The following is a 23,452-nucleotide window of genomic DNA, read 5'->3' on the forward strand; positions in this document are numbered from 1 at the left end:
ACGCTCAATTGAAACTTTATGTATTCGACAAATTGTCCTCATCCGAGGACAATCTATAATATCTAATCTCGAAGATGGAAAGCATCATACGTAAAATCGCGCGTTAAAAGGTGATTAGCCAAATTTTCAGTTCTAAAGAAAGAAAGAAAGAAAAAAATGCGTGGTCTCGAACGGAACTGGATAATTTTAGACCATACGATTTCGGAGCGGAATTAATCTCGTTGAAATCGTTGAATATCCGCCCTCGTGCAGCACTTTTCCTTTCCCGAAACTTAGTACTTCAGTGCTTACAGTGTTGACAATGGGATAGAGATGAAAGTGTACAGCTCTTGGATGCTGGTGCTTTCTTATGTACATAATTATTGTATCTGTGATGTTATTAAATAAACTTTACCATATTTAAACAATAATAATTCCGACCTTTGTTAATTATATTTCATACAGAAAATCAGCTTAGTGTGTAACTATGGATATATATCTTATTTTATTGTATGGTAAAGTTTCTTAAAATCTCAGACGCATTTGTTGTCACTTGAAAATAAATATACACACTTCTTCTTTTTTATATCTAATTAGGCTTCTATAAAAGAATTTGCCTATACGCCAGTTGAATAAATTTACACGTAAAATTATTTCTTTATCACTTTTATTGTAGGTGGGTAAACGCAATATTTACCGATCGAATTCGCGCCACTGTCGTGACAGCTAGCGCCATTAGATCGAGTTGCGGCGACGATGGCGACATTCCGGTGCTCGATGCTGCCGTATCGATTGGTTGATCAGTGTCGCGCGTGTAGCCGTAACGTTCGGTTGCGATACGTCAATGCGGCAGGTGGAACGAGACCGAGCGAGTGTGTACGAGTCGTAAAGACGAACGGTAAGAGGAGTTTACCCGCGAAGCGAATCTACGAGCGTGGTGAATCAGAGTTCCCCGGCGACGAACGGAAATCCTTAGTCCCGGACGGGCGGCTTCCGCTCGGCGAATGTCGGCAAACACGCTGCCATGTAGCGCCGGTTGTGTGTGCTGTAAATGAAGCGGCGCCGTATACCGCGCTCGCGTGCCGCGGGGAGGGTATCGTCCGCCGCAATCGCGACGGCAGCGGCGGCGGGGGCGATGGGAATGGCGCGCAAATGCTGCGTGCGTAGCTGCGAGGCGGACGTGCGGGAGGCGCGCGCCAAAGGACTACCGCTACACAAATTTCCCAAGGACGTCGCGTTGAGGGACAGGTGGTTGGCAAGCGGCGGATTCGACGAGAGTTTCAAGCCGACGCCGGGCCAGGTCGTCTGCCATAGGCATTTCAAACGCGCCGACTACGACCACGCCGCACGGGGCGGTCACAAGTTCCTGCTCAAGAGGGGCAGCGTGCCCACGGTTTTCGCCGACTATGACAATCATCCCGGTACGTGCGATAGCGCGCCGACGACCGGTCTATCTCGTGCCGCGAGGGCCAAGTGGACGGTTGCGAGGTGTAAAACGCACAACGTAGTTACTTCCGCGCATCTATCTGTCTCTCTTTCTTTCTTCCCCCTTCCCCGCCTCCCTTGCTGTATCCACCTCACCGCTTTGCTCTTTGCTCCGCCATGTATCCCCCCGCTGCATTCTCCCCTCTCCTTCGCATCTGTTCTCGATTCGTCGCATCGTGTTCGATGCGTATACGCGGCAGCTTCGAGTTTGTCGAGTCGCGTTGAGCCACGCCGTGTCGCGCGCGATGCCGGTAATTTACGAAAGCGCGTTTTTTTTTTTTTTTTTTTTTCCGACAATGCCCGCCGGGCCAGGTCGTCTGCCATAGGCATTTCAAACGCGCCGACTACGACCACGCCGCACGGGGCGGTCACAAGTTCCTGCTCAAGAGGGGCAGCGTGCCCACGGTTTTCGCCGATTATGACAATCATCCCGGTACGTGCGATAGCGCGCCGACGACCGGTCTATCTCGTGCCGCGAGGGCCAAGTGGACGGTTGCGAGGTGTAAAACGCACAACGTAGTTACTTCCGCGCATCTATCTGTCTCTCTTTCTTTCTTCCCCCTTCCCCGCCTCCCTTGCTGTATCCACCTCACCGCTTTGCTCTTTGCTCCGCCATGTATCCCCCCGCTGCATTCTCCCCTCTCCTTCGCATCTGTTCTCGATTCGTCGCATCGTGTTCGATGCGTATACGCGGCAGCTTCGAGTTTGTCGAGTCGCGTTGAGCCACGCCGTGTCGCGCGCGATGCCGGTAATTTACGAAAGCGCGTTTTTTTTTTTTTTTTTTCCCGACAATGCCGCTGTTTCATCAACAGTTTCTCATTGTCGTTGCCGATGTTGGCAAATATTCGCGATCGAATAATTCGCGCGACATTCGAATGTCCATTTGTGTGTTCGATTGTTTGCTGACAAAAAAACGTGCCTTATTTTGTTAGTAAGCGGCGACAAAACATTTTCATTTGTATATACATGTCTATGTTAGAATCCGGTCTTTCTTATTAGATTATATAGGGTGTCTCAAAAAGGCCTGGTATCCTTTTTGTAACAAATTTCCTTTGACCCATTTGAAACGGATTTTATTTTATCGAAAATATCGATTTTTTAGCTTTATTTTATAGCTTAAAAATTGTATCTAAATATTTTATGTAATCAGTGTAAAATTCGATAATGTTTATTATTATTATTATTTTTTTTGTTTTTACAGATCCAGTGATTATGTCAGTAAAATCTTCTACATCTTATGCGCAAGAAGACTTGGATCTGATCAACTCAGAAATACTTAATTTGGAACATTCTGCCTCACCATTATTATCAGAAGCGAGAACACCTAAATCGGATAGTTGTGGTGAGACGTGTTACTCCAGACCTGAATCGTCCACGGACTCTTTAAATCTCCCTGATGGTTCAGAAGTAATGGAAAACGATTGCAAAATGGCAAATCTAAAGGAAGAAATTGTGACATTAGTGAAAGACAAGTTGATTGAAAATTCGGACAGTAAAGTAAATACGGTAGCAATGCAGCTTGGTATTGTTGAGGCAGAAGCAACAATGAAGGCTGATGGTAAAGATCTGATAATAAAGGAAGAATTGAAACACATGAAGTTACCCGATGACAAGGAGTTTGGCAAATCAGAAGAATTAAAACCAAAGATTTTAAATCGTGATGGCGCAAAGTTTTATCCTGGTGCTAAACTGGAAGCAAAAGACTTTAATGAAAAGTGGCAAGTATCGTTGAATGTGAAAAAGTTATTGTGTGATATGAAAATTCCAAGTGTTCAAAATATCAGAAGTTTAACAGTCAATGGTTATTATGACTGAAATAAAATAAATATATATTGATCAATATTTATAGGTATTCTGCGAAAGTGGTAGAAACAGATTGGGATGAAAGAGAAGTTTTGATACATTTTGACAAATGGAGTTCGAGATTTGACGAATGGATACCAATGGATAGTTCCAGACTTCGTGTATTGCAAACCCCACCACAGTAAGTTAATGCTTCGTTATAATCATTAAAATATTGCATTGATAACTCGCACTCGTTATCTAATTTTCTTCTATAATACATTCTTCAAAGACTCAAAGATTTATCTTGATAAGCCATTCTTTGTCTTTCTTTAAGCGAACAAGCTTGGATCCCGCTGTCTCCGTAAGTGAACATTATGTTATTAACAAATAGATAAAACTTGTAGTGTCTAAAATAATAGTAGTATAGTTTTTGGTTTAGTAGCATTTGTTTAATATGCTGTGATTAACAAGAGTTAAATAGAGAAAATGATTTGAACCCTATAGACTGTTTATATCTACAAAGGTGATGGTAAATATCTTCGTCATATCCCCAAATAATATCTTAAACAATGGAATATGCAAATAAAAAATTCATTTTTCATTACATACATTGAATCTTATTTCTTTGTTATACAAATGTATAAAATGAAAATATTATTTATTGTGTTACGAGTAGTAGATTATATAGAAAACTTTTTTTTGTTATGTAATATGATGCAATATTAATTACATATTGTATCTTGCATGTATATTGTTTGACAGGAACAAATAGTATTAATTATTTTTGTTGATATATCTCTTTTCATTATATGTGTAAATGCATTACAATAACACTTTTCTTGAAATATTGCCAAATCGATTTTTCGAATTTAGTTTTCTGAATTTTTGGTATAAGGTGAACCCTAAACTCCAATTAGCTTTGACAGATGAGTTACGAGGCGAAGTTATTTCCGTAAAAAAATAAAATTTGAATTGCGACGAAACGTCAACGATATATCTTGTAGCTTTCTCGTTTCGTCGAATATTATTTTTTGTATTCAATTTCGTAATGCGACGATTTCGCGTCTGCAGGGAGGCAAAGATGCGAGACTTTTCAGTGGGCGAAAGGGTACTCGCTACGTGGGCGGACGGTAGAAAATATCCTGCCAAAATTAATGCGATCTTGACAAACGGTAAGCGATCTAACCTAACCTAACCCCATAAGAGGAGAAAAGGGACTGCGTCCCCGTAGACTACCGTTTGACGTTTAGGGGGATATATATGTAATCTTTTTTATTTCAACGAAGTACTGTACCTCGGCATATAGTGTTAAGTAAATTTTTTTCGCAGACAGGTACGATGTATTATTTGATGATGGATATGCAAAAATCGTCAAGTCGTCGAAAATGACCAAGATCGCCGAAAGTCCAACCAAGGTATGAATCATTAGATTGAGGTTATGTTGTTGTTTCTTGGTAACTGATATGGATCACAAAGGTTGATGGAATTTCGTCTCGAACTCGTCGAGTTAGTAAAATCGAACGATATCTTTAATTGATATTTAATATTTATCATTAGCTCTCTTTCTCGGATATATCGGATTTGATATCATGATTTTTATATAATTTTTAATTATTATCTCTCAACAAAAGTCATGAGAGTGTAAAAAATGATTTCATGAAACCTAAAACAAGTTAGATTTCTTTAAATTTAAATTTTTTCGCATGTATATAACATAAATCTGTATCACGTTACACTTTCTATATTATTTGAAAATTATTTCTTTATTTCTCTTAAACAGCAATTAAGTGAATTGGAAGGGTACATAGGCAGCAAACAAGAAAGAAGGGATAAGAAACGGAAGCATACAGTTATGGAGTTGTTTAACACTCACTCGAGAAAACGTACGAAAAATGATGCTGATAAAACATCAAAGAAGGAAGAGACTGTTGTCAAAGAAAGTGGGGAAAACTCTACAGAAAATAAGATCGAATTAGATGGTACCTTATTTGGCGCCTGTTATGATCCGGGTACAGATTTATTAAGAGGCTTTGAAACTAATCCCTCAAAAATTAAATCATATTCGAAGAAAAGTAAGAAGGAAATGCCTAAAAATGATACGGATCACGAAGAAGATGTTGGTCCTGAATGGATCGATGGAGAACCACAAGGAACAGAATCTTATATTGTAGATGGCAATGATGGTGAGTTACAAATATTATTTCTTGATGTGATACATTTTTTCTTATTTCTGATCATAAACATATTGCAATAATATTCTAATGTATAATGTGAACATTTACATTTTAGGACCACGTCGCTCTATAATAGTATCAGATAGAAGATTACCTCCTGGTTGGGAAAAACACTTTACACAAAGAAAAGCTGGTACATCTGCTGGAAAGTGGGATGTTTTATTCATACAGTAAGATGAAATATAAAAATATGTTATTTGTTATTATTAAATAATATAATTTACACATAATTATATTTTTGTTTCAAAGTAAGCAGACTGGAAAGAAGTTCAGATCCAGAAATGATATCAGAGTATTCCTGGAGAATCAGGGGCAATATGATTTTAATCCTGAAAACTTTGACTTCTGCATACATCGTAGAAAACGAAATCATGCACCACGTTTGAAACAAGAAGCTACACCAGAAAAAAAGATAAAAACTTTATTGCCCAAAACAAAAACATTGCCCACATCTGAGAATACATTACTGCAAACGCCAAATACTATCAGTACACCACCTAACATCTCAACGCCTGTTACATCTACGGATGGTGGTAAGATTTATGCAATATATTACATTTTAATTCGCGTGTATCACATTTTAATGTTTGAAATATGTTTTTTACACTCCACTCTAATTCATCAGAGATGATTTATTGTAAGTACTTGTACAGATATTGTAATTTTTACAAAACTGAGTAAATTAATTATTAATTTCTTTATAATGTAATTATAATAATAAAATGTATACATATATATGTGGATAATATGCTTTATAATATAATTTATTTGTTATTATTCTGAAAAACAGCCGTTTTCATTGGACTTCGTGGTGGACTTCGTGTAGAAATGGAGGACAGCGCCTATAAATGTCCTAAAGAAGGATGCAATAAAAATTTTCGAAAAGAAAATTTGCTGCAAATGCACATCAAGCATTATCATCCTGAATATTCCAAGTTTCTGGGTTCTACTCCAAAGGTTGAAGATTTGGCTTATGCAAGGACAATCGGGGAATCTATAGACGATATTATTCCAAAGAAATCGACGACATTCTTAGACAAAATAAACAAATTTGCTAAGAAGAAATCTCTTCCGGAAAAATCATCTACATTATTACAATCAACATTGAACACTATGCAACCGGCGTCTCCTTCAATACCTGGCTCAGTTATGCCGGAATTAGAAGAAGAAATTGATCAAACGGAGAAATGCAATGATTTGCAGAAGAAAGATATGAAAATTGAAACAATGTCTTCAGTATCTAATCACAGTATGGAGATAGATGATGATATCGAGAAGAAAAGAGAAAATAGTTGTGCATTGTCTCCTGGTACATTATTTGACATGAAGGTAAAAGAAGAGAAAGCGCAAGGTGGAATTAAAACACTATTACCTGTAAGGCCACCCACAACATCAGAGATGCAAAAAGTCGATAGAGCAAAACCTTTGGATGAAATGACGCACGTTGAACGTACGAAGGGCCAAAAGAAGAGACAAATTTCCGAACATAGTGTAGATTCACTGATTAAAGGAAAGAAACGACATGGTAAAATGTTTTCATATATACTAATTTGCTCTTATCACAAGTTTTAAAATTAATATATAACACACGATATCTTACATGTTATATAGGTACATCAGACCTTACTGATAGTTTCGGTGATCTAGATGATAGTGCTATGGATGCGGAAGGACCTGCAGCACTTATGTACAGATATAGCCGTAGAAAATCCGATTCAAAGAGTGATGAGAACAGTCAAAACAGTAAGTGCAATGTTTCAGCTGCGTACCTTATAATGCTACAAAAGCAATTGTTTTGAGTTCTTAGATATACTTTTTTTTTCTCTGGTTTAATAAACGGGATATATGGGATTTCTTTTTTAATTTGTATGTTTTTGATCAAATTTACTGTTGCATTATTTCTGTTGTTTCTTAGGTCAACTAAATGATTCTCGCATTGAAAAAGGCGATCCCTTAAAAGGGGATATAATCAAAACAGATATTAATAATGATACAGAAGGTACATTATTTATTTTTTTTATCTTTTATTCACTTTGCTTTTTAATTTCAGGTACCATCAATGTTATTTTATTTTATTTATTATATTTTATTTTATAAGAAACGTACACACATTTAGCATATTTCTCTCAACATATATGTCTCTTCACTACGAATATTTTATATTGTTTCTATATTATATAAGTTTTTTAAATGAGTGTGTGATCATTTATTATTGCAGAGAGCGAAGGAGTGATGATGATGATCAATGGAGAAATGGTAAAGGTGGAACAACTTCGGAGAGAAGAGATAATAAATTGTACATGTGGTTATATGGAAGAAGATGGTCTAATGATACAGTGCGATCTTTGTCTCTGCTGGCAACACGGTCATTGCAATGCGATTGAAAGGGAGAAGGATGTTCCTGAAAAATACATATGTTATATATGCCAACATCCGTATCGGCAACGGCCATCTAAGAAATACTTTCACGATCAGGATTGGATTAAAGAAGGAAAATTGCCAAGGTAATTTTTATTATACATGTAACATGCAATTATTTTATATAATAATCTCACTTGCATATCGATTTTCCAACTTTTAGTTTGCCTAATCGAACCCGGAATCAGCACATGATAAATCAGAGGACTGCGATGTTAAAGCGTTCTTATGACTTGGTTGCTGCACTTTTGCAAATACAACAACTTCTTCATAGCTTGCGTGTAAAAATTAATGTGGCTCAGTAAGTGATGTCTGCTTGTTTGACAGAATTTACATCTGTGCTATAACAAATAACTTGTTTAACTTTTTATAAAGAAAAAAAGATCATCCCAAATTATACCTTTGGGCCAAGAATTGGGAAAAAATGGAAATACCAAAAATAGATATAGAACCAGTACCAATAATGGAAATAGTGAAAGCAGGACCGAGTTTTACCGATGTGAGTTCAGAAATTTCACGACGTGTTGAAGTAAAACCGGATGTCAAATTGTGTATAAAGGACGATCAAGATGAAAAATCAATCGCTTCGGATTCGGAATTAATGAAAATTTTGGAAGAGGATAGCACGCATTCTGATGAATCTAGGATTATTAATAAAAGGGAAGGTTTCATGAACTCAAAGGATAGTCACATACTTTTGGACGCATTAACGAGCGGTAACTCAGACATAAAGGAAAGAAACGTTGCTATGTCAGACATTAAAACAGAGAACACAGGTACAGTAATGTAATAAAGTAAGAAAAAAAAATATATGGATAAAATATTTTTCCATTATTATATATCTCTTTTTTACAATATATAGATTTTCTAGCTGATAAAACTATGAATGATAATTCTACATCTGAGAGCCTTTCTCTCAACTCGGGACCGCTTATTGATAATGTTCAACAAGAATCGAGTATAGCCGACGTTGAAAACGAAGTTTCTGCACTCCCGCAACCTTTTATACCAGAGCCCGAAGCGCCGATTGATCCAACCGAGTGCCGAATGAGATTGTTGGAGCATATTGAACATTTTCAATGCCATCTTGATTCGAGATTAACATCTATAGAAGCACAAATTTGTGGTAATAAGAAAAAGATATTAAACAAAAAGAATGTGTATCACAAAATGCTTAAATAAACGTTTATTATATTATTTTAATACATAGCTCTAGAGGCAATGGATCCAGATGAACTTGCATTGGATCCACATGTTCAGCCTCGTACTAAGCAAACTGTACAGATGCTCCTTCGTGATTTGAGTACAGTCCGGAAGCTGGCAGCATTATGTTGAAGACTTGGTCAAATCTCTGTGGAAGCTTACAACATATATATATATATATATATATATATATATATATATATAGAAAAAAAAATAAAATATATATATGTAGATAGAAAAAAATAGTTAATATCTATATAAGCAGCATCTCTTGTATTTATGCTACTAAAGTAAAGGTAATTACATAATTTGTTGCTACTGTTATAAAAGAAAATTTATCTTTTCGATTTTAAGATAGTTAAGCAGGTTAATTAACCTGCTTAATTCGTTATTAGAATTGTAACATAATTAAAATTGTTATTGTTAAAAGCGAAAAAATAAGATATTTTTTAAAGTCACTCATGTATTTATATATACATATCCTAACGATTAGTGATAATATAGCCTAACTTTTTATGTTCTTAATGTTTGTAAAATTTATAAATTCTAGTATTAATATCTAGATATTTTTTCTAGACTTTATATTTTACAACTTGCGTTTTGGAATATAGTACATAAAATTGTACATATAAAAATAGTATATACACACACTACTTTTATATGTATAATTTTGTTGTGTGTGTGTGCTCGCGCGCGCGTGTATGTGTGTATATGTACATTATATTTATTTTTATATAATTATATTTATTTTTCTTTCCGTCAAATGTGTAAGGATAATCTAAAGTATCTAAACAAGGAACATAATGTTGACAATCCGCTTTCTCTCTCGTTCTTTCTATCTAAACAGATTTATCTATTATGAAATTTTTTTGATAAATGAACAATTAATGACTAATAAATGTCGCGATGATGCACATTACTCGCCAAGCTTACTAACTACCTATGTATTATACATATATATAAATGTCTGCTTGTAAAGGGCGGTGGTATAGCAAGCACACATATACATATATAGTAGCTTCGAAGCAACGCGAATTTTTGGATGTGTGATTTCTGGTCGCCATGTTGGTTTAGTCCAATGACTGACGTCAGCGAACGCTTAGCGGTGTGCAATCGCACGAACAACAAAGACGGATAGACAGAGATAGCGAGTAGCGTGCGCTCGTGGTGCGCAAGCTTGGAAAAAGAAGGGGAGAGAGGCGTGCGCGATCCGTGGTGGCAGGCAGAGTGCACAAGCGGTGCACAAAACGGTGTGTGCACTGTGCAGTCGTCGACGGATGTAAAGGACGTTGTGTGTGGGCTCGGCTCGGCTCTATTCGGCTCGTCTCGTCCCGGCTCCGATTCTCTCGCATCCGTTATGACGATATAGTGATCCAGTCGTGCTAGGCGCTCTCCGCGTCTCGGGCTCGTCGTCTCTCTTCCCCGGCGCAGAAAGAAAGAGAGACCGCAGTTCTGAATCGAACTTGGCGCACCCTTCGTGCCGAGAGAGAGAGAGAGAGAGAAAAAAAAAGAATCCGAGAGAGGAAACGCGCGATGGAGGCGCGACGCTGTACGGTTTGACGGTCTCCTCTATATCGTATCGCGCTCCTTCGGGTCGAGTCCGGACACTACCTAGGTGTGTTCCGCGCGCGCCATGTGCCGCGCCGCCGTCACCATTCCGCGTGTGTCTCCTCCCTGCGGTTCGTCGTCGCGCGTAGTTCGATAAGTGTCGCGTAGCCGTGCCGTTTGGGTATCTTTAGCAAAGTGCTTCGTTCATCGGTGCTTCTCGAAGTGTTGGTGCACGCAAGTGAAATTCAACAATTGCGCACTTCTCTCTTTCCTCGCCCTTGCGTGTTTGTTCGGCTCGCGAGCCGTAGGAAGAGATAGCGCGAGAGAGGAAGGGAGAGAGAGAAAGAGAAAAAGCAAGCGATAGATTCGCTCGTCGGTGGCTAGAGTATCGGTGAGCGCTCCGACAAGCAGCGGACAAGCGAGAGAGAGAGAGAGAGAGAGATAACGTGAGGGAGCGCGAGTGGCGTATATCAAGATGGCGCATAATTTGGCACCGAGCGTCAACTGCTCGCTCGACGACATTGACCTGAACGCTCTGAAGGTTCGTAAATATGGGGATTAAATTCGCGACACGACGTCTCACGCGAGACAAGGAGTCGCGCAATCGCGTGCATCGCGTTGTCCCGGCGACCCCCGGTCCACCTGAACCCGTCTCGCTCTCCCCTCCCCTCCCATCCCTCTTCCTTTGGACCCGCCTGGTGTCACGCGCGTCTTATTATACGTGGTGATTAACCTCGCGAGGGAATCGACGCCGATGTGGTGACGATGAGAGGAAAAGGAGAGGAATCCGTTCTCCTTGATTTTTTTTTTTTCTCTATCTCTTTTTCTCTCTCGCGTCATCATTAATGTCGCGTGGTCGAGACGTAAAGTTGGAAAAAAGATCGAATGCATTCGTGCATGTCATCATTGACAATTAATGTTGCCAGAGTTAATACAATTGCATCAGTTTCGATATTCTTTGCAAATGATATTGGTCAGTTTTTTTAATGCGTAATTCTCGTATAAAAAGGTTGAACGTTCGCCTTTTAATTTATCTCGATGCCATGATTATACATGCATGTCAAAACTACGTCCGGCAACACTCGTTGACAATTCCACAGAGACGTCATCTCGCGAAACGAGATCTTTCGACGTAGATTATCCCCCGTGTTTTTCTTCGTTTTAGAGAAGTATAATGAAGAGAAACGATCAATTTTTTTCGTTTCGAGTTTATTCTCAATATCGATTATTACAAGTATAAAACTTTAATGAAACGAGTATAATACATTTAATTAGATAAAAAAATCGAAGCTTGACCCCAGGATAAAAAACGGATAGTTGGCCATATTGATTGAAAACGTATTAATTGTGATTTTTATATATAAACACCGAATACTTTTGTCGAGTGTTATGCTCCGTTTTGTATTTTTACGTCTATGATCTAATGTCACAGTCAATCATAGTTGGTGCTTTTAAAATGGCTGACAATCGTATTTTGCTTTCGGGTCTCGAATTTATCGCTAAAATAAATATTTATTCTATTAGATTTTGTATCTAAAGGGAAGATTTCTTACACAAAGCGTGTCTATTTTTATTTGACAGAGGATATAGGTTAAATTATCACGTTATATATCGATTTATCGTTACGAGATAAGAAGCATGGTCGCATCGATAAAATGTATTCGAAAACTTTTAGAAATGTGTTATCTTTTTACTATCGGTCACGCGTTAAACGATTGAAATTCTTAAGAATTCTCAAGAATTCTCTTCTTTCTGTAATATCAGTCCGGGGATTATTATTCAAGTAAAAGATTAAAATACGTTACAAGATTTTTTTCACTATAATAAATAATTATCTTGTCGAAAAATATATTTCTTTTTTTCAATACTACTTTATTTTTATTCATTTTATTCTTCCAGAGAGAATTTGATTAAAGTCACAATTTTTAAATTTAAAAAAATTTTAATTTTTTAAATTTTAATTAAAATTTTTAATTAATTATTAATTAAAATTTTTAATTTTTCTTTGCGTTAGTAATAATCGCAAAAATTAACAGGACGGTTCGCCAAACCCGATATTATTTTTCACGATGAAAAATAGTTTATACATTCTAAATATTAATTAGCCATTTGTGTTTTAGGAGCCTGCTGGAATCTTCGAGCTAATAGAAGTGGTCGGAAATGGAACGTATGGCCAAGTTTACAAAGTGAGTAACCCGAAAATTATTCGTCTCGTCACGCAACTCAAACGTATTATAATACTTTTAATATTACATATTACATAATTTAGTGGGGAATAATTTAATATTATTTCTCATATTATCATAATTGTTCTGACATTTCATTATTCGCCGGTTTTGCCATCTATGTTTGTATGCGGTTCGTTAATTATCGATTTCACGGGGGCGTGATGATATTCTTTGCTATGATATTTTAAATTAACGAGTAGGCATCAAAATGATGTGGTAGGAAGAAGAAAATACTGATAACGCGCGAATATCTCCGAGAAAAAGAGATAATGTATCTAAGATTTTCGCATATATTCTAAATATTATTTCCGAGTAACAGTCTTAAAATTCGTTGAAATAATTCATCTCATTTTGATCTCTCCTTCAAGAAATAAATATGTTTTATTTAGATTTGTAATGATTCCGAAAATGACAAACATAAAGTAAAATTGCAACTGCAACATTAATTTTTCAGGAAAATTATTTTCTTTCTAAAGTTTTTTGGGTCAGAGAAAATATAGAAGTACAAAATGTTAAATAAAAATTACGTGGATTAAGAGTTACGATACTTTTTTAAGGCACAGTATTGATAAAATGATATTGGAAAATGTTTCAGAGAATACTTAAAAAATTTCACTACTTTTGTTATTGTTAGAATATATATTCTATGATGTATATATAATATATTCTATCTCGTTTTACATATCTAAGGATCGCGTGTGTAATTTTCATATATATACATTAGTTATCGTACTTCCCGTTTGAGTAATCCATATAATTCTTATCTATCAGGACCTATACTACACTTACACTACACGTGTCTATGTTTTCCGTTTTAGGTATGTTATCGCGAGCCTCGTATCCGTCCTACAGAAATCTGTACTCGCGTACCATATTACGCGCGTGGGAAACTTTCATGTTTAAGGTGATACGTAGCGTAGCATTGCGTTGCGTTCTTGCGATACTCGTGTTCGTTTTACACCTCGGCATAAATATAAGGCTTCTTACGTTAAAAAGACGCGCGATAAACGTTTTCTTGTTGCTGCATAAAAAAGAGATAACGATGTCTCCTTTGTGTCGAGAGACTGACCTGCGATTGAATTAGTGAGCTCAGAAGCAAGCGTCGTGAATCACATAGCAGAAATGCCTATAAGAAATAAAAATTGCCTTTCTCCGTTTCTTATACAAGTAGTCTTTCACGACAAGTTCCTGCCGTTCCAGTTTCATATCTTACAGAAATATTCAGACGGTTGATATTATTATTTTGTTCCCTTATGATAAACGTGACATTTCGAATTCTAAGTCTCTTATTTCGTTTAAACACACACATATACACACAAAATAATTTAAAAAATTCAGAAAGTTAAATGAAAATAGCATATTTATAAAATTTATATGTGACAGAAAATATATTCTTGCTGTTGGAATATATAAAGATAAAGATATGAAGAGGTCGAATTTTGTGTGGGAAAAGAAGGAGAAAGAGAAGACTTCTTCCTCACCTGTAACAGAGCACGATGGAGACCGATGATTCACTTTGAAAAAATTCTCCTTGACGAGGTCGTCCTTGGGAGAATATTCCGATGTGAAAAATGGTCGTAGGAGAGAGAGAAAGAGAGTTGGGTCGAGAATCCCGCGACCGGAAGGACGCAAGAGTCATATATAATTTGCATTATTAATGTGCCTAGGAAAGAATGAGCTTTTATTTTGAATAGAGTTGACAGTCATTGTAACGCGAAAAAAATAACCTAGTATATGAATTTATTGCTACACAAATCATATACATAGTCACCTATATTATCCATATAGACGGATTAAAATTTGAACGAAGAATGATGAGAGAGTTACCTATTGCAGAATATTAGAGAATATTATAGAATATTTATAGAATATTTATAAATGCATGTTCATATAATCAATCTAACGCGATCTATTACGAAAAAAAATATTATTAAAGTTATTATTAGTAAAGTGGGCTTCCTTATACGCAATATGTCGTAATGCGTTACATTTATGTATGAATTACATTTCTAATTTATAGATTGCATTCGCATCGACATCGACGTCGAAATGACGAACTTTTAGACCCGTATTATTAATTAATTTGAATAAGCAGAAAATAATATTCGCTTATATCGAAAGGAGACGATAAATAGTATACGTTGAGAGAGAAAGAGATATTACCGGTGGTAACCCCTCTCTCTCTTCCACGGAAACGACATCAAAATGAAAGTTGTTCTGGCACAATTAATTAATTCACGTTATCCGCACCCAGACGATGCGGCTGCATTTATCGCGCTCGTTCGCGCCTCATTCGATCCACTACGATGAATCAGTAGAGGAAATTCATACTTGTGTCTAGACGACCTGAAAAAAAAAAAAAAAAAAATGAAAAAAGATTCGCATAGGAATTTTACACAGTTGGAAAATTTATGTTTTCTTGTTAAAAAAAGTCGGATAAAATTTTTGTGTTAAATATTTAACACTTTTATGTGTCAATTGAACTCAAATATTAAATTATTAAAAGAATTGAAAAAAGTGTTAAAATAATACAATGTACACAATGTGTTTAATTTTATCATTAAGAATATATATATATATATATATATATATATATTCTTGCACTTTTTATTTTATACAAGGAATACTTGTATAAATTAGAGCTTAAAGTACTGTTATACATTTTACGGGATATTCAAATGTAATTTCCATATCATTGCGGAGAAGTAGAAAGATTATTTCAACCGTTTCGATCTATCTAACATATAAAACGAGCAGCTTCTATAAGAGAATTCTAATTTCAGATAGAACAAGATATAATATATATATATATGTATGTGTGTGCGTATGTGTGTGTGTCCAACATAATAAAAAGAATCTTATGCATAATTCACTTTCTTTATACACGTTTCTGAATATTCAAACGTAATTGCCGTATCATCGGATCGTAAGAAGATTGTTTCAATCGTTTCGATTTGCTTAAACGTTTGTACAATCGCCAAATTAATTCTAACAGCTTTAGAGCCTTGGACGCGACACAAGGTCTTGCTAAACGGTAGTCCGGGTGTACGCACGCTCTCGTCGCCGATACTTATATATATATTGATTTTACACAAAATTTATTTTAAATTACTATAAAGTTTGCATTCATTTCGTGTTGAAATATTAATATAGTATTAGTGACCATTTAATATATCATATCCATATTACGTTAAATTAATATAAAAATTTGTGTGGACCGTTTGGGACATATGTCAAAAAGTCAAATTTTCCAACTGTGTATAAACGCACACGCGAATTCATCGGTTGCGAGATGCGTCCCCTATTCGCATTCGCATCTATCCTCCATCTTGTAGCACTTGTGCTCTTTAAACGCTTTACTTTCGGGCTATGCGGAGATGGAGAGAACGAGAGGGAAGCGGAGGACGAGGACGATGACCCGTTGCCGATGACGGCACAAAATGAGCCGAACACGCACGCGTGTGCGTGAAAACTTGAGTGCGAGACAAATGCGCGCGCGCGCGCGTGCTATCTTGCACGAATCATACTATCCTAACAATAAGATTTATAAGAATCGATGATAAGACTCTATGAATCTAAGAAAAATCTGATTCAACGTTGATTGATCTTTTCTTTTGTTGCCTTCATTGTCATAGTTTAATGTACTTTCGCTTGTCATTAATTCTTTTATGAAATGTAGTAAAAGGAAGATAAAATTTATTTAGTTATTAACAGAAAATTGAAAAAATTCTTTGAAATAAAATAAAAAAATGTTTGTTTAATTAAAAAGAAGACACAGAATGAATAAAAATATTATAAACGTTGAAATGCGGGAAAATTTATCGAGAAAGAGAGCGAATCATATAAATAACGGATTAATTTTATAATCGATATTTGATTGTATAATTAAATTTACCGTAAATTGTGCGAACATTTTTCAAAGGAAATATTAAAGTTTTTTAAATATCTTGACGTCATATGTATGGATGTGTAAAGTTTAAGTAATTCTAACTAAGAAATCTAAGAGTTTTCAGAGCACATAAAATAATGTGCTAGTTTATACAAAAATAATAGATCGAACACATATTTTTGAAGGATTATTACTCTTAATTCAATTAATCCGTGTATTAGGTTGATAAGTATGGCATATATATTGCATCGAGTTATTGGAGCAGTATCTAACAGAATGGAGAAACTCGCGTTCAATTTTTTTAAATATAACATAGAATAATTTTTAACAGAAGACAAAAAGACAAAATTATATAAATCCATGTAACTCTGCGCTTTAATTGATTAAGACTCTTTCTGTATACCTATATTTTTTTATATAAATCCATATTCCAAATATCATTACACAAATAAAATATATAGCTAATTCTGAGAATAGTCACATTTGTGAAATATTTGTAACATTTACATTCCACTCTCTCTCTCTCTCTCCCTTTCTTCTCTTTCTTTCGCTCTTTTTTATACAGATCTATTTTATGTATATATTTTTTATTTATATATTTGATTTATTTTATAAATATAATATCAATTAACCATAGAAAAAAAACCGGATGATATATTGTTAGTTTAATTAAATAATCATCTTTCATCATGCATATGCATGATTTGATCGAACGCGTTTTATAATTCAAACGTCACTTCCGAGCAATCGATTCGTGCCACTTCAAGACTATTCTGATAAACGATCTTTTTCTAAGTTGCAGTTTTTACTTGTTTGTGCTGACACAAAGATAATCGAAAAATGATTTCGTCACATTTTCTTTTATCGACATTTTAAGATAGAAACGCATTTTTTCTACATGTTACTTTTATTCGTAATATGCCGATAAACTAAATTCTGTACATAATGTGTTTAAAACTATAGATTACATTTTTATCTTGTTATTGTTTGTCTTTCTTAACACTATCCGACCATTGTCATTTATATTTCGAAAAAATAAGCTCTTTTATCTAAATGATAGCAATCAACAGCACTATTAGTTTAATATTACAATGTGTAAGTTAACAATTTGTTATATCTCATCACGGTAAAAAAAAAGTTTTCGCACATAATAGCCGTTGAATAAATTTGCTATTTTTTTCCAGTGTCGCGTTGTCTTGTAGAAAAATGAATTCGACCAAAAGAAGAGAAGAAAAACTTTTTAAAAGGCCGTAAAACAATAATGTTCGAAGAAAACTTTTCTCTCCGCATCGCGCGCGTATCTCTCCTCGGTTTCTCGCCTCGCCTAGAATCGAAAACTCTTGGTTCCATACGAGTCAAGTGACATTTACACGTAGGTGGAGATTCAGAGGCAGTCCGCAAGAGTGGAGTTTTTCGTTGAGGAGCGAGCGAGAACGACGAGACTGTATGGCCGATTCTCTTTGAGAGGATAGACGGTCGAGACGCGCATATCCATAGTCTGCGTTTGTATGCGCACGGCTTTGTAGTTGAAAAAAGGCCGAACGCATATAAAGAGTGCGGTGACGCTTTTTTCCGCCACACATGCCACCCTGCTCGCTCTATCTCTCAGCGGCTAGAGAGAAAGAGAGAGAGAGAGAGAGAGAGAGAGAGAAAGAGAGAGAAAATGAGATGCTTATAACGACGCGGGGGATGCATTTTGTTTCACGCCAATTGTAGCATGTGCGTCATTTTCTTTTAATAATCCATTTAATGTCCAACCACCGTAGGTAGTCGTTTTATCGATAGGTTAAACGACCAGAGAGTTGATACTACTTAATTTGCGTGGATAAGTAAGGTGTAAGGGTGTTATAAAAAGAATATTTAGAGAACCCCGGCGGTTAACTTTTATAGGAGATTACGTTAGGAGATAAGTTTCGGAGTATACAAGTCCGCCACTCCATCATCCCGATGCTTCGGGGTCTTATGCGTTTAACGGACGATAATGACAATGCGCTTTTCTGCTCCGCAGGGTCGGCACACCAAGACCGGTCAGCTGGCGGCTATCAAGGTCATGGACGTCACGGAGGCAAGTATTCGGTTGCACGGCTTAATTACTTTCTCACTTTGCGAGGTTCACAACGTTACTACGGCACTTGGCTTCACTTTATCATTGAAGAGTTAGAATTGCGGTTGCGAGATCGGTTTCTCGGATAATACGAAGAGTTTCGCGTCAGAGTAAAATATGACGCAGTCATGCCGCAGCTTATAAGATTTTGTTACGCGAGATTTACAGCTGTCGGGAAAGATTCCTTTCAATTCTGGAAAATAGGCGCGATGCCTGCGCGTCCCACAACCGCAGATAGATAAGTTTTTATCAGCATGAAAAGAACGCATAAAAGATTACACGATATATGAAACGATTCTAGAGAATCATTACCGCATATCATTATCGCCGATAGAAGACAAAGACCATTTCTATGAACCTGTGAGCGATAGAGATTTGATTTACTCGACATTTTCCAGGGTTTAGAATTAGTTATATAACCAGGCAGAGAGATGTATGCTTAGTAATGCTTTTTCCATCCGACATTACTTCAAAAGTTTGGTTCGATTTTACGAAAAAGGTCAAATAATTTGTTTATAAGTAAAATAATTAATATTTTAAATTGTTGATATTTAATTAATCAGTTCATTTTCTAGTCGTATTCTATACATATTTTTGAATTTTAAACAAAATATTGAATAAAATCAACAATTAAATATTAAATTAAATGCTTGCAATCGTCCAATACTCGAATAAATTATTTGCGTAATAGAGTGGTTTTTTTCCTATCATTATCATTATATTTAGCTTATAAAGAAGTCATTTTATAATTGCGATGAGAATCACATTGTAGCGATATATTTATGTAATGGAATATTCCTAGTAAACAGGAAGAAGAGAGGTGAAGAGCGTTCTTTCTTATTATTCTATTTATACCTACTGCAAAAAGATGAAGAGGTGTTATAATATTACCATATCGTGCTCGTAACCATTCTTTTTTTATATTCTTTTTTTAAATTGACGGATGCTGAATCGGAATTCAACGATATGATTATCTTTCACTTCTCTTCATATGTCTCTTCTTGCGAGTGCCCTCTTTTCTTTTCTCTCACGTAACGCGCGAGTAAAATCTCAACTCTACTTACCTACTTAACGTCAGATTGCTTTTCTAGATAACTGAAAGAAATTTTCACATTCTGATTTTATCTTATAGTATGTCTAGTCTGTCTGTCTTTCAATGATTGTATTCTTATAAATTTTATTCTTATCTTATTCTCATAATTATTGTGTATAAATAGCTTCAATTTATAGTTTTTAAATAATTATACAGATATAACAAGTAGAACGGATTAGAGATGCAAATTTCCGACAATGACTTACTTGAAAAATTTTCTAATAATCTTTTAAATATCATACAATCTTTTAACAAGTTGTTTATCGTTATAGGATGAAGAGGAGGAAATTAAATTAGAAATAAATGTACTCAAGCGGGTGAGTGTGTATAAATTTCGTAAGGCGCTATGGATGATCATTAGAATAAATTAATACAAACGAGTTTTTTTTACGTTGCAGTATTCGAATCATAGAAATATAGCTACGTATTACGGTGCCTTCGTAAAGAAGTCATCACCCGGCAAAGACGATCAATTATGGCTGGTTATGGAATATTGCGGAGCTGGCTCCGTGACGGATCTTGTCAAGTCAACAAAGGGTCAGAGCTTGAAGGAAGAGTGGATAGCTTATATCTCGCGAGAAATACTGAGAGGACTTAGTTATCTTCATAGCAATAAAGTCATCCACAGGGACATTAAGGGGCAAAATGTTTTGTTGACTGATAACGCGGAAGTCAAACTTGGTAAGCAGATTTGAATATAAATAATTAGGATGATGCAAAAAATTCACATCGTATTCGTAAAATGAAATTGAAAACGAAATATTTCACATTTAAAAAATTTTTATGATATTTTTTAGCTCACTTTTTTATTTCAAGAAGACAGATATACTTTTTTTTTTAAGTTAGATTGATTACTTTATTTTTAAGATAAAATTTTACAAAAAAGATGAAGCTTTTGCATAAACTTAATATCTATTATGCGACATATTTTATTTTGATGCACTAATTATGCTGCCATATTCTTTCAGTTGATTTTGGCGTTAGCGCACAATTGGACAGAACGATAGGTAGAAGAAATACATTTATCGGTACGCCTTACTGGATGGCACCAGAAGTTATTGCTTGTGATGAAAATCCAGACGCCACTTACGACAATAGAAGCGACCTTTGGTCGCTCGGAATTACCGCTTTAGAAATGGCTGAATCACAACCTCCGCTTTGCGATCTGCATCCCATGAGAGTGAGTCTTTCTCAATAATTTTGACGTTTAAACCTATTTTTATATCACAAAAGATATTCTCATATTTAAAATTATATATCGCTATATGATCGTACATTGTTAAACAGGCCTTATTTTTGATTCCTCGTAACCCACCGCCGCGGCTCAAGTCGAAGAAGTGGGCCAAAAAGTTTCACGGATTTATCGAAACGGTGCTAGTTAAGGATTATCATCAAAGACCTTATACGGAACAGCTCCTCAAACATCCATTTATACGGGACCAACCTACGGAAAGACAAGTCAGAATACAGCTTAAAGATCACATTGATCGCTGTAAAAAGCGTAAACAGGAGAAAGGTGCGAAGATTAACAGCAAAAGTTATATTTTTGAAACTTGTTTAAAGTACAGCGCATCTTGTCATATATCCATTACTCATTACAGAAAGAGACGACTATCGATATAGCGGTAGTGAAAACGAAGAAGACGAGCCGGCATTGGCGGGCGAACCGTCGTCTATAGTTCAAGCACCTGGAGGTGACACTTTGCGCCGTAATTTCCAACAAATTCAGGAAGGCAGGACTTTAACGCAGGATATACCTCCTCAAGCACCCGCCGCTAAAGAAAAACCTGGAAACAGATCTCAGAGAGAGGTACCGGAACCCGGACCGCCCGCGAGACCCGCTATACCGCACAGACTTATAGGTACATTTAAGATTTATAAAAGAATTTACGTAGAAAAGAAATTACGTAACCAATTCTTACTACGTAAGAATTTACGTAGTAAAGAAATTACGTAATTAGAATTTACGTTATAAGAGTCGAGTATGTTATTCAGGAAATATTTTAATCACATAATTATATGATTCGAAACAAATTATCTCAATTAAGTAATTTGTTGTTGAAGGATTAATACAATTTTTACGATGTTTTCGCTTATTTTTTATTAGACCAGGCAATTGTCAATTATTTTTTGTCTAATCTACCTATAGTTTTATTAATCCCTAATTGTCCCTAATGACATACTATTGGCCTATTTATAAAATCTATTTTGCGTTACTAATATGAGTATAACTACGAATAGTGGTACCAGATCCGCAACCTCCGTCTCGTCCATTACCTCCGACACCCAGGGACGATCCTCGGCAACCGCACAAAGTATCTACACCGCCTTCTAATCATCAGACACCTGCTGGAGGAGGAGGTAGCGGAGGATCCGGAGGACAGCCCGCGCCTCAAAGGAACAGTGTTTTTAAACCTATGGTAAGTTTTTATGAATAAATTTGCGGACTTTATATTCTCCGACCTTTCTTAATTATCCAAACCAAATGTCCTTTCTTTCCGTTACACTTTGCAAATAAGGATTATCATATAAATAGACAAAATATATAGATGACCAGATCTGTAGAAAGGCATATGCTGTCGTTTCCTTTTCTTTGCAGTTTTGCCTTAAATTTATATTTATCTCTTAATACAAGTATATATACATATATATTTTCTCTCTATATAAACGCATAGCTCACACTTTATATGTCCCTTTTTCTATATACTTGCGACATATTATATATTTTTATCGTATCCATTGTGCACGCGTTCTACTTCGCCTATTGCGTATGTCATTGGCATACACGCTGATGCGTTCTACTACACATACACAAGTATACACAGAAGCGCTCCTGGCACTTGAATTTGGAATGTATTTGGTTTTTATTTCTTTTCTATGTTCACACCTACTGTAGCTGCCACCGAAGAAACCAGAGGTAAGATAACACGCACACTTTATCTCTCTTTTTCTCTTACATGTATATTGACAACTCGCTTTCCTGCAGATGCTTGCATAATTTAATAATAACAATCAGTGCAAGAATTAATTCATTTGTTTGACTTGGAAATACGTTCTTAATTATTTTATTGATAAATTTATGAAAATAATTTTTTATTTTGACAAGAAATAAAATTTCTCATAAAATGAAAAAAAGTTGCTAATTAATGCTAATTAAAAAGAGAGATCAAATATACAATCTTTTGATTCTAAAAAATATTATTGAGAAAATATTATATTCTAATACTACTATTACTAATATCTCCTTAAGAATTGAATATTTATATAAATATATTATTTGATGTAAATACAGTTTTTAATTGAAATTATATATAAATAATATAATTCTTGCAATCCCAAAAGTACATTCGTACATAATAAAAAAATGTGAGCTATAATATAATTCCGTGTAAGATAATAGATATCATAATTGAGGATAATATAATTTTAAATAATCCATCTAGTAAATTTATTTTTGCAATAAATAAAAAACAGATTCTATAGATT

The 23,452-nt window shown here is 35.5% G+C and overlaps 3 protein-coding genes across 22 annotated transcripts in view; all 3 read left to right on the plus strand.

The window, feature by feature from the left end:
* The window catches only part of LOC115244644 (E3 ubiquitin-protein ligase MARCH8), a 4,225-nt gene extending 3,812 nt beyond the window's left edge, over positions 1 to 413 (plus strand). For all 6 annotated transcript variants that reach the window (XM_029822466.1, XM_029822464.1, XM_029822467.1 and 3 more), the window contains exon 7: positions 1 to 413. In XM_029822466.1, coding sequence (XP_029678326.1) covers positions 1 to 59 — 59 coding nt within the window. In that variant the 3' untranslated portion in view covers positions 60 to 413.
* A 307-nt stretch (positions 414 to 720) lies between these two features.
* On the plus strand, positions 721 to 9,304 carry LOC115244632 (PHD finger protein 20-like). 6 transcript variants are annotated; one of them, XM_029822435.1, is made up of 19 exons: positions 893 to 1,279; positions 1,777 to 1,897; positions 2,666 to 3,182; positions 3,314 to 3,448; positions 3,584 to 3,610; positions 4,321 to 4,421; positions 4,579 to 4,664; positions 5,030 to 5,432; positions 5,539 to 5,653; positions 5,733 to 6,016; positions 6,109 to 6,120; positions 6,274 to 7,008; positions 7,095 to 7,226; positions 7,399 to 7,482; positions 7,702 to 7,987; positions 8,065 to 8,202; positions 8,277 to 8,677; positions 8,764 to 9,027; positions 9,112 to 9,304. In XM_029822435.1, the coding sequence occupies exons 1-19, from the start codon at positions 1,031 to 1,033 to the stop codon at positions 9,234 to 9,236; spliced, it is 4,215 nt and encodes a 1,404-aa protein (XP_029678295.1). In that variant the 5' UTR covers positions 893 to 1,030; the 3' UTR covers positions 9,237 to 9,304. The 6 variants fall into 6 exon arrangements, with proteins under 6 accessions (XP_029678299.1, XP_029678295.1, XP_029678294.1 ...); XM_029822439.1 differs by lacking the exons at positions 893 to 1,279; positions 1,777 to 1,897 and adding an exon at positions 721 to 877; XM_029822434.1 differs by lacking the exon at positions 1,777 to 1,897 and having other exon boundaries at positions 893 to 1,400.
* A 24-nt stretch (positions 9,305 to 9,328) lies between these two features.
* LOC115244633 (mitogen-activated protein kinase kinase kinase kinase 4) overlaps positions 9,329 to 23,452 on the plus strand; it is a 30,866-nt gene continuing 16,742 nt past the window's right edge. For 8 of the 10 annotated variants that reach the window (XM_029822441.1, XM_029822443.1, XM_029822447.1 and 5 more), the window contains exons 1-10: positions 9,329 to 11,193; positions 12,773 to 12,838; positions 18,778 to 18,834; positions 20,239 to 20,283; positions 20,365 to 20,647; positions 20,935 to 21,146; positions 21,254 to 21,482; positions 21,568 to 21,828; positions 22,208 to 22,386; positions 22,863 to 22,883. In XM_029822441.1, coding sequence (XP_029678301.1) covers positions 11,128 to 11,193; positions 12,773 to 12,838; positions 18,778 to 18,834; positions 20,239 to 20,283; positions 20,365 to 20,647; positions 20,935 to 21,146; positions 21,254 to 21,482; positions 21,568 to 21,828; positions 22,208 to 22,386; positions 22,863 to 22,883 — 1,419 coding nt within the window. In that variant the 5' untranslated portion in view covers positions 9,329 to 11,127. The remainder of the gene's footprint in view (positions 11,194 to 12,772; positions 12,839 to 18,777; positions 18,835 to 20,238; positions 20,284 to 20,364; positions 20,648 to 20,934; positions 21,147 to 21,253; positions 21,483 to 21,567; positions 21,829 to 22,207; positions 22,387 to 22,862; positions 22,884 to 23,452) is intronic. The other 2 variants (XM_029822449.1, XM_029822451.1) reach the window with 1 other exon arrangement.

The sequence above is a fragment of the Formica exsecta genome, unplaced genomic scaffold (assembly GCF_003651465.1).
Source record: "Formica exsecta isolate Colony F162 unplaced genomic scaffold, ASM365146v1 scaffold826, whole genome shotgun sequence".
In the NCBI taxonomy this organism is placed as follows: Eukaryota; Metazoa; Arthropoda; class Insecta; order Hymenoptera; family Formicidae; genus Formica; species Formica exsecta.

Coding starts and splice junctions, on each gene's coding strand:
- LOC115244632 (XM_029822434.1), top strand. CDS start 1,031: ATGAAGCGGCGCCGTATACCGCGCTCGCGTGCCGCGGGGAGGGTATCG. Junction 7,988..8,064: donor AAAGAAGGAAAATTGCCAAG/GTAATTTTTATT, acceptor TCCAACTTTTAG/TTTGCCTAATCGAACCCGGA. Junction 9,028..9,111: donor TATAGAAGCACAAATTTGTG/GTAATAAGAAAA, acceptor TTTAATACATAG/CTCTAGAGGCAATGGATCCA.